We start from the raw sequence: 15,423 nt of genomic DNA, 5'->3' as shown, positions 1-15,423 counted from the left end.
ATTAAGCATGGGCCCCTTTATACAACACCAAAGGTGAGAAACTACATGTAGAAGTAAGCAAATATGGCTGCTGCTGTTGTTCTTGTATTGGTATCTTAAAATTGTTTATGCTAATTGCAAATAAAATAACAAACAAAGCACTTAAATAATACTTAGAAGTACACTTAGATAATTACCAAAAGCAATCAATCTCCTTCTCAACACACACACTCTCTCTTGGCAGACTGTCCGAGTGAACATGTTTCTCTCCATCTGGCGTTCGTGTACCAGGTCACTTTCTGGCTAAGTGGCGAGTCCCTCAGGGAACAAGGGGTGAAACGGGCGTCTCGTTTATCAGAACGCAGAGCTTCCACTCTGAGGACGTAAACAAGATCTTGGGTCTGGGCCTAGATGCGACGTGGGGCAGCTCCGTATGAAGGTACACAAACAAACACACTTAAACTCCCACAGAGCCTGATCTTGCACTGACAGCTGCAAGACTATGGAGCGATGTTTGGTGTATGCACTCACAAAAGTTATTTATTTGGCTTAATGAACACGAAGCAATACTTTTCAAGTAAAATGCAACTAAAATATGTAAAATCAAAAGTTTATTTATTCAAATAATTAATCATTAATACTTTATCACCCATATACATAAAGGCCATGTGGCCATGTGGACCTTGAAATTTTGACTTGTCCCCAAAATGGTCGAAGAGTTGGGTTAATGTGAAGCACACATGGTAAAATCTAGGTGGAGCTGATTTTTCTGTCTGTGTTGAGACACCAGTACTTTGTGATTGCCTTGTGCACATACACCGAATATCCCCGTAAAGCTCGTCTTAAATATATAAATAAAAATTTTAAGTTAAAGGGAGAAACACTCTTCAACCAAATCGTGAGGGCTGACATTGCATAGGTTGCCCAAGAGAGGGCAATGTTCAACTTCCCTGTTGGCAACAAGCAGCTGATCCAAGTATCTGAAAGAAAAACATCACCTGATATATTGGATTTTTAAATCACCAAACATCTTAAAAATGCTCTATCATTTTGCACTCTGTTCATGCATCATCTGCCCGGTATCCCTTCCAAACAAGCCATACACGTTCTGTCTTTATCTGTTTGAACTGTCATGAACTTTAACATATAACAGGATAACTGAGGCCTAGCGACCTGTAGCGTTTGGGTTTTGTTTGCATCTCTGAGCATGGCACAGTCTGACCTTGGGGTAAATTTGAGGACACGCCCACTCCTGGAAAGATCGTGGCTTTGGTGTTAATGCAAACCTCAATGCTCAAAACCATCAAAGTTGTAAAATGTTAGCTTTTATGGCAGTGCTCAAACTTGGTGATGATGAATGGCTGCTATTTGTCCTCTTAATTTCTACAGAGGCAGTAAATGTGTACCTTCCTTTTTTGACATGACTTCATATCCTGTAACTGAAGATTATACTCTCATAATATGACTGTATAAACATTATGCATAACTCTTACAATTGCAAGAGAAACCCAAAACACCATTTGAACTGAAACTCACCTAATCTGACTGTTGATAGCGCATCTCAAAATAAGATTCCACAACAAGTGTAAGTGGGTTTTCTTCCTTTCTTTTATACACATTTTTAATTTGAGCCTTAAAAATCAAGGTTTAAACCCCCAAAGATCTGTGAAGAACCTTAAACAATATGTATGTGGTGGCACAATTATGTTTTCACTGCAGTGGTTCGAGGTGAGACTCTCCAGAAGAAGCCTGTTGATGTCTGCTGGTGATAAAAAATTCTTTAGCTCTTCAAGTCTTTGTCATATTCATGTGAAGAGAAACCTGTTGCCCTCACGCTGCAGTGCCATTTGAGGAGACTGTGAATCGTGAGTGATGCGATGCCTCTTGTGAGAAATGCATTCAATATATCAGCACAGCACGGTCCTACATGAACCGTTCCTCATCACGAATCTATGAAAAAAAAAGCCAGTGTACTGACTCTGGGAGGTGAAGATGTGTTTTTATTATACATCCAGTTTTTACAGGAACACTTAACAGTATGTTATGCAGTTTGCACCACTCCTGGTGACTCCACTGAAAGACAATACTTCAAATCTGACTGCTGCTGCACTGAGCTCATATAAAGAGTTGTGTGTGTGTGTGAAGATGAGTGCATGATTTATGTGTCTTAGGTGTTCAAAAGAATAGATTCCACGTGCTCATTTACCAAGTCACTCTCAGATCGATGGATTAGGCCGGGCCACGTTATTATCATTACAACAAAAGATGTGATAGCCTTTAGTCGGCCACTGAGGACAGCTGTGGCTCTTTTATCACCGCTGGAGCGATGCAAAGCAGAAGAACCAATCAGCCTCAGGACACGATGTGATAAAGCAGTGCTTTGGCAAGAAACATAAATAGACCTCAGGAGGGGCTGTTAAAGCTGGCTTTCTGATTAAAGGCATGTACAGATGACTCCAATTTCATCCTCACTCAATCTGAGAGCACAACAATGGGCTTCACCTGACTGCAGCGATGAATCAAGTCTTCACAAACAGCAAGGCTGACTAAACTACAATTTAATGTGGCCAACTCTGCATTGTGAACCTGTGTGGCAACCCAGGTATTTAGAGCTACGCAACACCACATGATTAACTGCACACTGTCAAACTCAATAAAAGTCTTCAGGTGGAACATCTATTGTGCCGTTTCAGGTGTGTATGGATTGAATCATTTGAAGACAATCAGCCCAAACAGCAGGAAAGTAAGGGAACGAGGACTTCACAAAACCACTCTGCTGTGTGATCGATTATAAGCATGAAGACTGGGGGACCTGATTAGCAAAGGTATCTAACGTGATCAGTGTGTGCAATACATCATTTCTGTTTGACCACACATGCAGCAACTGCACAGGTGTGAACTTGCGCATTAGGGAGATTGCATGCAAACAAAGAAAAAAAAAAGAAGAAGCACATTCTAGTTTCATTATAATATAATACAATCACCCTGCCCGGTGGCTCCAGGAGGAGAAGACGCAGAAAGCAATCTGTAGCTACACACTACTCACAGAGCACAAGCAAAACAGAGACATGATTCACTACCAAGATTAATCACACGACTCCCTCTGCTGCTGCTGCTGGATGCAAACAAGCTGGGTGGAAGGAGAGACAAACAGCAGCTCCACCCCGCGGTGGCTGCCCGACTTCAGCTCTTGCTTGTATGAGGCTTTGGTGCAAAATATTGTGAACTTCCCTAAAATACTGCGGCGATCGCTTTTGCAATAGAACAAGTGCAGCAAAGCAAAGCAGGCAAGACTTGCTGATCTGCAAGTCTGCGGCTCGCAAAAATCAATAAAACTTCCCCTACCTCCTCCACTGTGAGAGGCATGCAGATGCGGTACTCCTTCATCAACATAGTCCAAGCACAGTGACGATGATGATGATCGAACTTTCCTCTGTGGGGTTCTCTCCCGATGAAAGTATTCTCTGACTGCAGCTGAGGTTCAGAAAAAACACTCAATGCTTTTCTCACTTGTGCATCAAGAAGACCTCCTGGAACGCTCCGCTGTGCCTACGTGAGTCTCCACAGACACGAGGTGTATTAGAGGTCCTTCCAGGACACGAGACGATCCCACTGTGATCAGCAGCTGTCACTTTCCTAAACTACTCCGACGACATTAGTTTGTGCGACTGGGTAACAGTGTCAAAAGTCTGAAATTCAAAACAAACTTCAAAACAAGTCGCCCCTTTCAACCACAGCTTCAAGGGGGCTGTGTGTCCGCTCGAGTCCCAAAGAAGAACCGAGACTTTTTGGTCTCTTGACTCTTTGACTCTTCACGTGTAAATAACGTCCACTGAGCCGCTCTCTACCAGTGTGTCTCCACGTCCTTTGAGTTTTCTCCTTACTGTTCCGTTCAGGGATGCACGGCCGTGCACAGAAAAGCTGTGTCAAGCACTAGAGAGCCAGCCAACAGGAAATACAACCGGACCTGACCTTCAGCTTAAAAGCTTCGCTGCAAAACAACCGCACAGCGGCCGCTTCTCTGCCTGCGCAATAATACACACCGCAGTGGAAATCTGTCATAGTTAGGAGCAGCTTGAACCACTTCTCGAGTCCGACTCAAACAATGATGGAGATTTGTTTATTATTTTTTCTAATGAGCGGAAGTTCTGCGTGATTTCTGTTTTTTTTTTGTTTTTTGTTTTTTACACACATTTGTACCCCGCAGAATCTGCGCGTGCTTAGCGCTCGATCTCAAAGATTTCCAATCACAGTAAATACAATGATAGCCTACACGGAAACAGAAAATCGAAGCGCATTAAAAACCATTCAAAAAGACACACACACAGTTCAGATAGGACGTTACAGAAAACCATGTAAACTGCATTGCATAACTACGTTTCATAATTGTGCAATTTTTATTTATTTTTTATTTTTTTTATTATCAGTAAAAATATATTTGGATCAAGTGGCACATGGGAGGTCATGCAAGCCCATATACAGCATCCAGGCCATTCCACCCTGTTCTGTTTCTCAGCCCGTTGTGGAGCTGACCTTGGTCTGAGTTGGAGCTGACCAAGGTTCTGAAATTTAGCCAGGTTACAAATCTTTATTTTTTCCCACAAAGTCATCAGACTTTGAAATTATGACTTTAAAAACAGATTTAAATTATTTCTACTGTCCTTAAGCGTCTCTCAGCAGGGCATTTTTGACTGAACGGTTTCAGTATTTACTTTGTTGATGGTAATTAATCAATTACTATATTTTTTTATTAATTAGTTAGAGGTCATCAGTGACACACAACTTGCTACCAGATTGTGGAAACTTTATATTCTTTCACAAGTCTTTCTCATAAGCCAAACAAGTCCAGGGGCTAACCTGAAACATATTTCCCTAAGACATTAAGAGTAAGACACTTCTCGCTTTCAAATATTGCCACAGCAGTAAGAACTTTAAATGTCAGTGAAGAATTCACATCTGCACTTCTGTACTTCCCCAAGCTGATTTAGATGAAGTCTGGTCTGTGTGGTTTGCAGGTTCTTTCCAGGAGGTCAAAGGTCACATTCTTTATTGGAGAAAACTTTTATTTAATTGGTATCTGTCACTCTTATCCTCTACATCCTTGCATACTTAGAAATGTGTGACAAAAGCACAAACCATATCAATTCCACCTACAGTAAATTTACCTGATGACACGTGAATCGCAGATCCATTAATCGTGGCTGTTTCATGCAGAGCACACCTACCGTGCTGAACAAACTCAGAGTTTGCTGTACTGTTTTCTGGCCAACGTGTCTGTGGTTTGAAGTCATCATGCTCACAACAGAGCACCTGCATATCCAAGTTACACATACTCTAATTTTTATTAACCAAAATAATTTATTTAAAGTTTTATTTGACGTTTCAAAATGTAAAAAGAGAAGCAGAGGTCTACATGCAGTACCATTCTTTTCACGATAGATGTCAGTAGAGATCTTCATTTCAGTTGTGATACAATATTTAACTACTACAAATGATAAAACCTACCGGTAACATGTTATAATGTCATTAAAAAGACCTATTCCTGACTCTTGGAGTATTTTGTATATTAAACAGTACATAACAATTGTGATTTTATTTTAAACTGTAGAACAGATCAGATACAGCATGCTGGAAAGAAGTATGCAGGTCCTTTAAGTGAAAGTACCAGTGAAAATATTGATTAGTAAAATATTATTTAAGTAAAAGTACATAAGGAAAATCACTGAAACTTTAATTAAAGCATTAAAAGAAATTGTACCCAATGCAGGAGAATGTTCCTAGAGAAATTTTCTGCTAATTACGTATTGATATGCATTATGTTTATATTTTCATCCAGATTTTGGATACATATTTTATAAGCTCCTTATATGCTTTGTGTGCAAACAGATTAATAGTAAACGTTGTAATTAAACACATCAAATGAATCTGATCGCTATAGTGACTCATCAGTATCTCTGAGTTCTTCCTTGTTTTCTCCTGCCTGCCAGCTCCTCACACAGCATCCCTTCACTCCACTGTCCCTCCTCTGCACATGTTAAAACCATCTCAGTCATGTCTTTCTCATTTTGTATCCAAACTGCTCAGCCTTACCTGCCCCTCAAATGTACTCATATCCTGGTCATTCCCAACAAAAGTCTTAACACCTTCAGCTCTGCTTCCTGTCTCTTTGTCAGAGTGGCTGTCTCCAAACCATCACAGCAGATTTCCCTACCATCTCGTAAACCTTCCCTTTCACTCTTGCTGCTATCCTTCTGTCACAAATTACCCCTGACCCTCATCTCTACCCACTCCACCCTGCCTGCACTCTATTCTTCACCTCTCTTGTGCACTGTCTGTTGCTTTGGATGGTTTGGACTTGTCCACCTTTACTAACTCTGCGTCTTACAGCTTTATGATTCCTCCGGTCTCCCTCTCATTAATACATAGTGTATTCTACCTTGCTGTTGACTTTTATACCTCCACCTCTCTAGGCTCTTTTTCACCCGCTCCGTACTCTTACTACAGATCAGAATGTCTGCAAACTTCCTCACACAGTGCCACAGTTCCTCTCTTGGCACCCTATCATATGTTTTCTCTGGACCCACAAACAGACATTGCGTCTATAGTTCTCTCTTTTGACATGAAGCCATATTGCTTTTTGTCACCTCTCTTCCTGTCCTAACTTAGCTTTAGCAGCTCTTTCCCATACGTTCACGTTATGCCTCATCAAATGTATCCCTCTGTAGTTACTACAGCTCTCCACATTACACTTGTGCCTGAAAATTGGCACAAGTACACTTCTTCTCCAACCCTCAGGCATCCTCTCACTCTGTAGGATTGTGTTAAACAATCTGGTCAAAAAAGCCCACTGCCCTCTCTCTAAGCACAGTACACATTCTCATTTACACTCCACCCCCGTTTGTTATACACACACAAGGAGAGCTGTGAAGTCTTCGTGCTTATTATGAATTTTTAATGCCTAAATGCTTCAAGATAGTCACTGTGGGTTACCTCTAAGAGAATATGAAAAACACCGAAGCTGGGGAATAAAAATGAACATATACTAACAGCTTTGTAAAATTAATTACTTTCGGTGATCTCTTTGAAATTTATTATCATTGTGCAATGGCATAAGTATGTTGTGGAATAGCTTAAATGATATCTGGTAGCTATACTCCCTTTTTGGTAGCGATTTGTGGGAAGAAGAAGACACACCCACAGAAAACGCCAGTAGCCACAGGGAGAACACAAACACTGAATGTACCCCAGCAGAACAAGAAGTTCAGAACTGGAGGATTACTCTACCTCCCTTTAGGACTCATATTAAATGATGAAATCAATAACCCTAATTATTAGCTTTTTCCCAAGACAGTAAACAAAAAATAACCAAACAGCCTGAATTAAGGATACTTGAAGCTACTTTAAGGTCAATAAAACAGATAGTGCTGAGGCAAACAGGAATCATTAAACACATTCATTGTGTAGGTTGCAAAGAAGCAAAACTGAAGTTGTCACGCCTGAACACAAGAGGGTGCAACGCGCTTGCATGTGCTCTTTTGCATGTTGGCGTCAATGAGTGCGAAGGCATTGGTACACACTCAGACAGTACCAAAACATGCCAGCATACACAGTGCAGCTCTCACACCCCTCCTGAAAGCACATATAGAGAAAATGAAACCTCGCACATGTGCAACTGAGGCAACAATTGCTTGGTGAAAAGACAAAATGGTGAACTGAGGTCTTGTTGCCTTTCAGGAATCACCAACAAATGTCAACAAAGGTAAAAGTAGCTACAGAACAACTAAAATCAAAATTTAACTGAATGAGATTGCAATATAACAAATTTGCATACATATTTGCAAAGTATTGGTTAGCTTGGTGATGATCGTTTACTTGTTACTTTGTTACTGTTGTTACTTGTTACCACACTTCATGGCGTGGGATACAGTGGAATTTTACGAAGGTGCCTGTTTTCACTGGTGCTGGTGAATATGGTCAAAGTGCTTCTAGAAGCAAGTCTCACAACCCAGCCGACATGTTCAAATGTTTCTCGATATTTTTTCACTGTTAATCTGCAGGAAAATAAGTATGAAAACTCTTTTTTTCTCTTGATAGTTATACGCCTACAACCATGTAGGCTCTCTGGAATAGTCTGCTAGATTTCAGTTCAGGAGTGTTCGATCGCTCTCTTACAATGTCTCTGACATGATTGTTGTTTTCCTGCATTGATTTAATTTGTAATTAAATAACCTTAATAAAAATATTAAAATTAACTACGGTGAGCCAAAACATCAGGCTTCATTCAATTCTTGTTTTCTGCTTTTGGATCTGTATGATGTCAGCAAGAGCAGACATCTCAAGGACACAGGTGTGACTGTTAGCACAGAGTCCCCACCCACCTGCTGTTACATCCTTGTGTTTGTGAGGGAAAGCCAATCAGAACCAAGTTAGTTTAATTCGATGGTTGTCTTAAAGGGAGGGAGGGTAAAACTGATTATTTTGATTGAACTAAGCTGCGGCATAAGACCAGCATAGGCTAAGTAGGCTATGGATTATTTTGAACAGTGACTCAAACAAAGCTATTTTACTAGAGTGCTCAGAATGAGCATAATACTTCTCATTTAACAGCTGGCTGACGATTCATACAGTACTAAAGTTGCAATGTGAAGTCTCTTTATCTCTTCTCCAGATTAATTCTTTATATACGCCCCCCCCCCCCCCCCCCCCACACACACACACACACACACACACTTTTAAGAAAGTTAAAACACAAACACACACAAACACACACAGGGCACATGATGTTTTGGGCTCTGCTGCCATAGGACAGCTACAAAACTATCTATCACCTCTAATTGGATTTTAAAGGAAAATAATATGACATTATGCTAAGCTGTTTGTAGTGTCAAACTGATGACACCTGCTACAATTAAGCACACACACACACACACACACACACCAAATTGTTTATTCCCGACGATATCAGAGCGTCGGCAGAGAGGAGAAACAGTTGCTAAGAGACCTGGCTTCCTTGCCTCTTGCCGCTTAACATCATTATCTGGCCTTTACTGTCACTTTCCTATCCACTCAGCCCCGCCAGTCCGCTGTTACTGTGGAAAAAGGAGCTTGTTTCTCAGCTTGTTCGGTGGTGTAGGCTGTGCCGAAGCCAAAATTAATAAGGGGTTTATTGGAGCCATCCGTCTTGGAAGGAAAACACCGCTGCTAGATGGGCGAGCCAGGCAGCTTAATGACTGCATTACATCCAGGTGAAGACACAGGGGAGGGGTCGGGGAATGGAGGTGGGTTGGCGGTGGTGGGTGGTATCTATGGTTTCATTTGTCTTAATAGTGGGTTTTTTTTGTCTTTCTTGCAGGGCACTATTTAATCTGTGTGAAGTCCAAAACGGAGCTGCTTTTCAGAACAGTCAGCATGAACATGAAAGATTTTGGTTCAGCCTAAAACTGTGACATCTTTGATCCTCCTACTGCTCGGTGGGAAATTTCTCTGTGGGCTGTTCAGCTTTTCATCTTTTCTTCTCTTTCTGAGAACACATTACAGGTCATCAAAAATGAAAAGAGATGGTATCACACATTCAGAGGTCCTAAACCTTACATTTTGTCATGATTTGTCACCGTAAGTGAATAATAGTGCTGTCACACTTCCACACAGAAACAAAGACATTTACTAAGGTTGCAAGGGTTTGGCTAGTTTTACATGACGCGTTTCTTTATTTCTGATAGTCTCGGTGCTTTCTTTAGTTGGATGCAGTGTGCTTGGCTTAGTTTGGGCGAAAAATCAGTGTCACATAGACAAGTTTCAGCGTCTTCACAGAGGCAACCAGGAGGCAGAAAGCACCATTCTTCATGGCATAAAACAGAGCCAAGCTCCAAAGCAGAGATGACTCAGAGCTGTGCAGTTAACTGCTCAAAAAAGATGGATGGAAAATGTTCCATGTTCAGAGGTAAACACATGCTGCCTTTAGTTAACACAGAAGATTATGAATACACTATTAAAACTGCAGATTAAGGTCCCAGTAGTCCTGAAAGCAGTGAGATTCTGTGTAGCCCCCTAACCTGCAGGTCACCTGCTCTCAAAATGCAAAACTCAGATCTTTTAATTAGTGCACATGACCAAAAACACACACTTATAAGCATCAAAAAATTTAAGGCTGAGTTCCCTGTAATCAATAATTTTAGGCTAAAATATTGGGATGCACTGTATAAATACTGGTTATGTGTCTGGCTTACAATAATGTAAAAATCAGGTAATTTTACACCATTACTGAGAAATATGTATTGATGTAGTTGGTGACAGATATTTCCGCGCTGCTTATATGTTTGTAGTATCTGTCAAATTTCTTTCAAGTACCATGAATCCGTTTTACCATAAACATTTTTACAGTAACACAGTCAGGGATACAAATGCTACTGCTGTGCTCCCGATACCTGAGAAAGAATACTCCATCCTGCTGTAGGTGAAGTGTTTTACCAGGAGGAAGCCCCAGGGATACCCAGGACAAGCTTCAGAGATTATATCTCCAAACTGGCATGGGAATACCTCGGTGTTCTACCTCGGAAGAGTTGGGAGAGGGAGGCCTGGACTTTTCTGCTTAGACTGCTGCTCCCAAGATGAATGGTTGGATACTTTATTAACAACACCTACTAATGGGCCATCTTAGTTCTTAGGACTCTAATAGCTCAATGCAGACATAGACAGCTTGATTTGTTTTAAATTAGTTTAAATTATGATTGTTTCTGAGTGTCAAGGCTGAGCGCCCTGAGATGAGAGATTGACTCAAATGGAGATTCAACCCGAGAGCCAAGAAAGTGATGAATAAAGAACTTTATTTAACAATGGAGTGATGCACAAGATGAACAGAGCTAAGGCTATGAACTGAGCAAAAACTCTGAACGTTAACTGAGAGACTCAGAGCTAAGGGAAGATTGCAAATAACATCAACTGTGAGGGGACACTATGATGGCTGGGTGCTGGAACATGACGGGGGATGCAGAGATGGGTCAAGGACACTGTAATAGAAGGACAGGAGAGCCAGTTGGGTCCAGAAACACAGTGGATAGTTTGTCCAGTTAATTAGCTGTGATGCCTCAGGTTAAAGCCAATCTATAGAGAAATATTTTTGATACCATTTCAGGTATTATGGTACATGTTTGATTTTGTATACTATGTTGTTAGAGAATATATGCTGCGTGTTTAATTTGTGTCGAGTAAGAAAACATTACAGCGCATGGGTGGTAGCAGGTTAGAAGGAGCCAGCACAGCAATGGAAATGTGAGCTGTAGCAGCAAATAGGTTTTTTTTGACCGTGACATCGTTTGTTTGTATGTACGAGTCAGAAATAAATCTGGACAGCTCACATTAAGAAGTGGAAGAATTATTTTTTCAAAGCTTGGGACAGAAATTCACCACTACACCTTACGTGTTCACAGGAGAAAATCAGGAGGGGAAAGTGAGCGACTGAGGTCTGGGTGAGTCCAAGCTGTAGCGCGGGAGGCAGGTGATAGTGGCAGAAACTGAGAGGATTTTACTGGCAGCAGTATGAAGAAGACCAGCGTCCAGGTAAGCAAGGCTATAGCGAGGTTTGAAAAATGGCTTCTGTGAACCGACTAGGAGACAGGCGAACAAGGTGAGTACAAACACTATTAATAGCAAGGCTGACGTAAGACCACACACTAACATGGGTTAGCTGATGTTCTGTCAAAAGGTGCTTGAGAGCGCCAGTCTTGAATACTGCTGCCTTGATTGCCATCAGGTGGGAGCCCCAGGAGGAGCCATGAGGGCTCCACCCAGAGGAGGAGGGCAGAGGCTGTGGAAATTTACTGTGACTCACCCAGACTGACACTGAGGGCTGATGGTCCAGCGAGGACTCAGTGAAGGGGCTTCTTCCAGAGAGTGAACACATTTGGGAATACTCAAAGAAAAACACGAGTAAGAAAGTATGAAGCAACTAGAAAATTGCAAAGGTAGAGACGTCTGGAGAGGAGAGTTGTGGCTGGAGCTGGTTCTTTTCTTAACTGCCAAGATGATGAGACTCACTGACCTCAACTTTAAGGTCAATGTCAGAGGTCAAGTTTTCTGAAAACCTTGTGAATGTGATAAGGAGTTACATAGGATTTTCAAATTTATACCATATGTGCATCTACCAGGAGGCTGAAGGGTGCCACTGACATCCAGCAGTATCTTTAAGAACTGCAGTTGTTCACTTCATTCAAAGAGCCTAATTTTTTTTCTGTCATGTACAGTCAGACAGCGAAACAATGTCTTTAGAGTTAGTATATATTAAAAGCAGTTGCATGATTATCGTGCATGCTCACCTGTTCAGTGTTTACTGGTGAAAAGTGTTCATAATCTTTAAAATCACTAACAAAAAGACAAACATGGTTATTTGTTTAAATGTAACAGCCTGCTGGGGTTTAATAATAGTCTCCTGAGAAGATTTATTAGGATGTTTATTAAAAGTGTGAACTTTGCTGATTCTTCTAAGCTTAGGTGCTGTAATACTACATTATCACAATCCCATTTTCTTATTAGGTGTAAACCTATAGGAAGTCAATCTGATTAGCTCAGTCTGAGGATGCTGACTGAACAACTCTGTGCTTTGTGTAAATCAGACATTAAACACAATGAATACCCAAACCGGTCCTCTGCAGAGCACTGAACGGAAACCAGTTCATTAGTCCGAGGAGACTGATGATGAAGTAGCTGAAGGGTGCAAAGTAATTATGTTATAAATTTTGGAAATTGTGGAGAATCCTTGTGGTGCAGTTTGCTGCTCCATATGATATCCACATTTCCCACACCTATGTAGCACACACATGTATGTATCCCATGCTGTATGCAGTCAGATACTCTCTTACACATACACATGCACACACATACACACTATAGCACACTTCAATACACCTTTTCAACATGGCCTCTCAAGGTTTGCTGTCAAGGTGGCAATTGAGAGTTGAGAGATGGCACTACGGGTGACACTGACAGCAACTCAAGACAAAACACCTTTGAGGGATTTTATGAGGTGAGGTGACAAAGTTTGTCTGTAGATAAATTGCAGTCTGTCTTCACAGGAATATCAGAGACTTCACCGCTTTCTGCAGCGGCACCTGTTCGTTGCTGCATAAAGCCCAGTGTCACCTGATGCAGCTTTAGTCTTGAGGTGTGTGTGAATAACACGCATGCCAGCTGTAGAGAGATATAAACTCTTTCATAACTCACTGTAGGCGTCTAAGTCCATGTCATTCATTTATAATCTTTGCATAAAGGAACATATAGAAGATGCAGTAGTTTGTGATACATGTGGGGATTTATTTAAAACGATCGATACACAAAAAGCCCCGAGAACGCATTAAACAAAGATGTTAACAGATGTTACCAGTTGTTCCATCCAGATGGACACTTGAGCTTTGAAGTAATAATGTGTCAAGTTACCACTGAATTAAGACTGAAGCTAATACAAAAATATAGGATTAAATCAGTGTTAATTAATTCAGGGTAATTCATTCCAATTAAGATTATGTTCAGATCAGCGAAATTAACATGGGTGTAGCCACAGGCTGGCTTGTGACAGTCAGAAGTGCTGCTGTGTTGCAGGTGGGTAATGTGCAGTTATCTTGGGGACCTCAGGAGTCCTGCAGGCTTTTCAGCTGATTTGTCTGTCCTGCCACAGTGTATGAAGACGGTTCAGATGGGACACAATGTTAGACTGTAAGGCAAACAGAAGAAGTAGCCTGGAAAACAGGTGATGCTGGTCCTTGATTCTGTTGAACTGTTGCTTTCTTTAACTTCACCGGGCTGGCTATTTGATTATTAATGTTTTAAAAAGTAATACAAATCATTACAATTTTAGGAAACTTAAATTTAACTTTAAAAACTTTGCAAAAGGTTATAATAAATCTAATTAGACATTAGCAGTTCTGCTTGGATCCAATGATAAAAATGGAGACGAGAGAGATGTCACAGTGAGTGGGAAAGAGAGCAGGGCCTGATGTGGACAGTACTAGATGGTGTTGCTTGGATATCCTCTGAGGTGTTGTTGAAGTTATTTGCACCATTTTTAAATCCACTTCCAAACCCTGGATGAGTAAATCTTATCTGTATCCTGACATTTCAGGAAAATAACAAAACTTTTTTAAAACAACACTTTTTTTGTCCGATACCGATACTGATATTATAAATTTGGATATCTGTCGATACCAATACGAACCCAATATAGTGTATTTTATAATCAATAAAACAATTTTTTTAAATATCTTGCTGCATTTTGTAAAATTTCATACTCAAGTTTTAAAAAACAAAACACTAAAGCTATTCTGTTATACCTTTATGCTCAAAATACACAGCACACAAAATATTTCATAGTTCAGCAATACTGATTAATCTAATGAACTTAAACCCCACCATCCTCCCTATTCTGGTATTTTAAAGAGTACTTAGCAGAAATATTAAACAACCTAACTAATATATATATATATATATGTATATATATATATATCTATATATATATATATATATATCTATATATATATATATATATATATATATATATATATATATATATAGATAGATAGATGTGTTTGTGTGTTAATTGTAACATATGCTAGAAAAAAAGGATATGGTGGGGAACATTGAACTGTTCTACCAAGGAAGTTAGGAGTGGCAGAGACATTTGAGAGGGTGGTGCAGGACATGCATGATGACAGCGAGACAGTGGTGAAGTAGTAGGAGTGACAGATGGGTTCAAGGTGGGGGTGGAATTACATCAGGGACTGGCTCTGAGCCCCTTCTTCCCTCTTGAGACTCAGGAGTCTCGATGGACTAAGATGATCTGTAGGGAGAGTAGGTAACAGGTGGAAGAGAGCCTGGATGTATGCTCTGGAGAGAAAAGGAATGAAATTAAGTTCAATAAGGAGAGATCATTGGAAAGAATGAACATGATTTATTGATGAACATAATACAGATAGGTGTTTGGTGGTTAGACTCCAATGGCCCATCTTAGCAGACTGGAACCCCAGCTCTGAAAGGGATTAGAGTAGGACACCCCGGAGCTTAGATGCTGATGGTGGAGATGACGGTGGCTTAAATGGAACTTTAGTGATGAGAGCTGGAGATGGGGAGGAGGTGGGTTGCACAATGGCATCTGCAAAGGAGAATGACAGATGCACAGTGACATTTAAAGTATGCGGCATGAATGCTGATTGGCCTGTAAAAGGCTGGGAGAAGATGATTGGACTAGACCACTGATGACACAAACAGCTTGACAGTGTGGGAAAGTGGGAGTGATAAAGCTTAGATTTAGTTGGCAGCACCTGGGAAGAGACAAATGTGAGACCATAGGTCTTCCTTATTGAACGTGCGCATAAGCTTCATTAGAAGCAAGACAGAATACATGTGTATGAATGAGAGGGAGGCATGTGTAGCAGTGAAGATGCAAGGAGCAGAGGTGGA

At 40.8% G+C, this 15,423-nt stretch overlaps 1 protein-coding gene and 2 long non-coding RNA genes across 3 annotated transcripts in view; 2 read left to right on the top strand and 1 right to left on the bottom strand.

The window, feature by feature from the left end:
- Positions 1-4,025, bottom strand: part of pitpnc1a (phosphatidylinositol transfer protein cytoplasmic 1a) — a 51,632-nt gene extending 47,607 nt beyond the window's left edge. The window contains exon 1 of the mRNA XM_084926146.1: positions 3,325-4,025. Within this exon, the coding sequence (XP_084782272.1) occupies positions 3,325-3,372 (48 nt within the window). The 5' untranslated portion in view covers positions 3,373-4,025. The remainder of the gene's footprint in view (positions 1-3,324) is intronic.
- LOC146388684 (uncharacterized) lies at positions 2,098-14,424 on the top strand. The gene is made up of 3 exons (XR_014800069.1): positions 2,098-2,581; positions 2,673-2,804; positions 11,406-14,424. It is a non-coding gene; the product is annotated as an uncharacterized LOC146388684 (long non-coding RNA).
- LOC146388685 (uncharacterized) lies at positions 9,055-9,450 on the top strand. Its single transcript, XR_014800070.1, has 2 exons — positions 9,055-9,224; positions 9,332-9,450. It is a non-coding gene; the product is annotated as an uncharacterized LOC146388685 (long non-coding RNA).
- Positions 14,425-15,423: the final 999 nt, after the last annotated feature.

The sequence above is a fragment of the Perissodus microlepis genome, chromosome 4, assembly GCF_051167445.1.
Source record: "Perissodus microlepis isolate ML-2025 ecotype Zambia chromosome 4, ASM5116744v1, whole genome shotgun sequence".
Classification (NCBI taxonomy): domain Eukaryota; kingdom Metazoa; phylum Chordata; class Actinopteri; order Cichliformes; family Cichlidae; genus Perissodus; species Perissodus microlepis.
The sequence above is the reverse complement of the archived record's forward strand: the minus strand, read 5'-3'. Positions and strand labels throughout refer to the sequence as shown.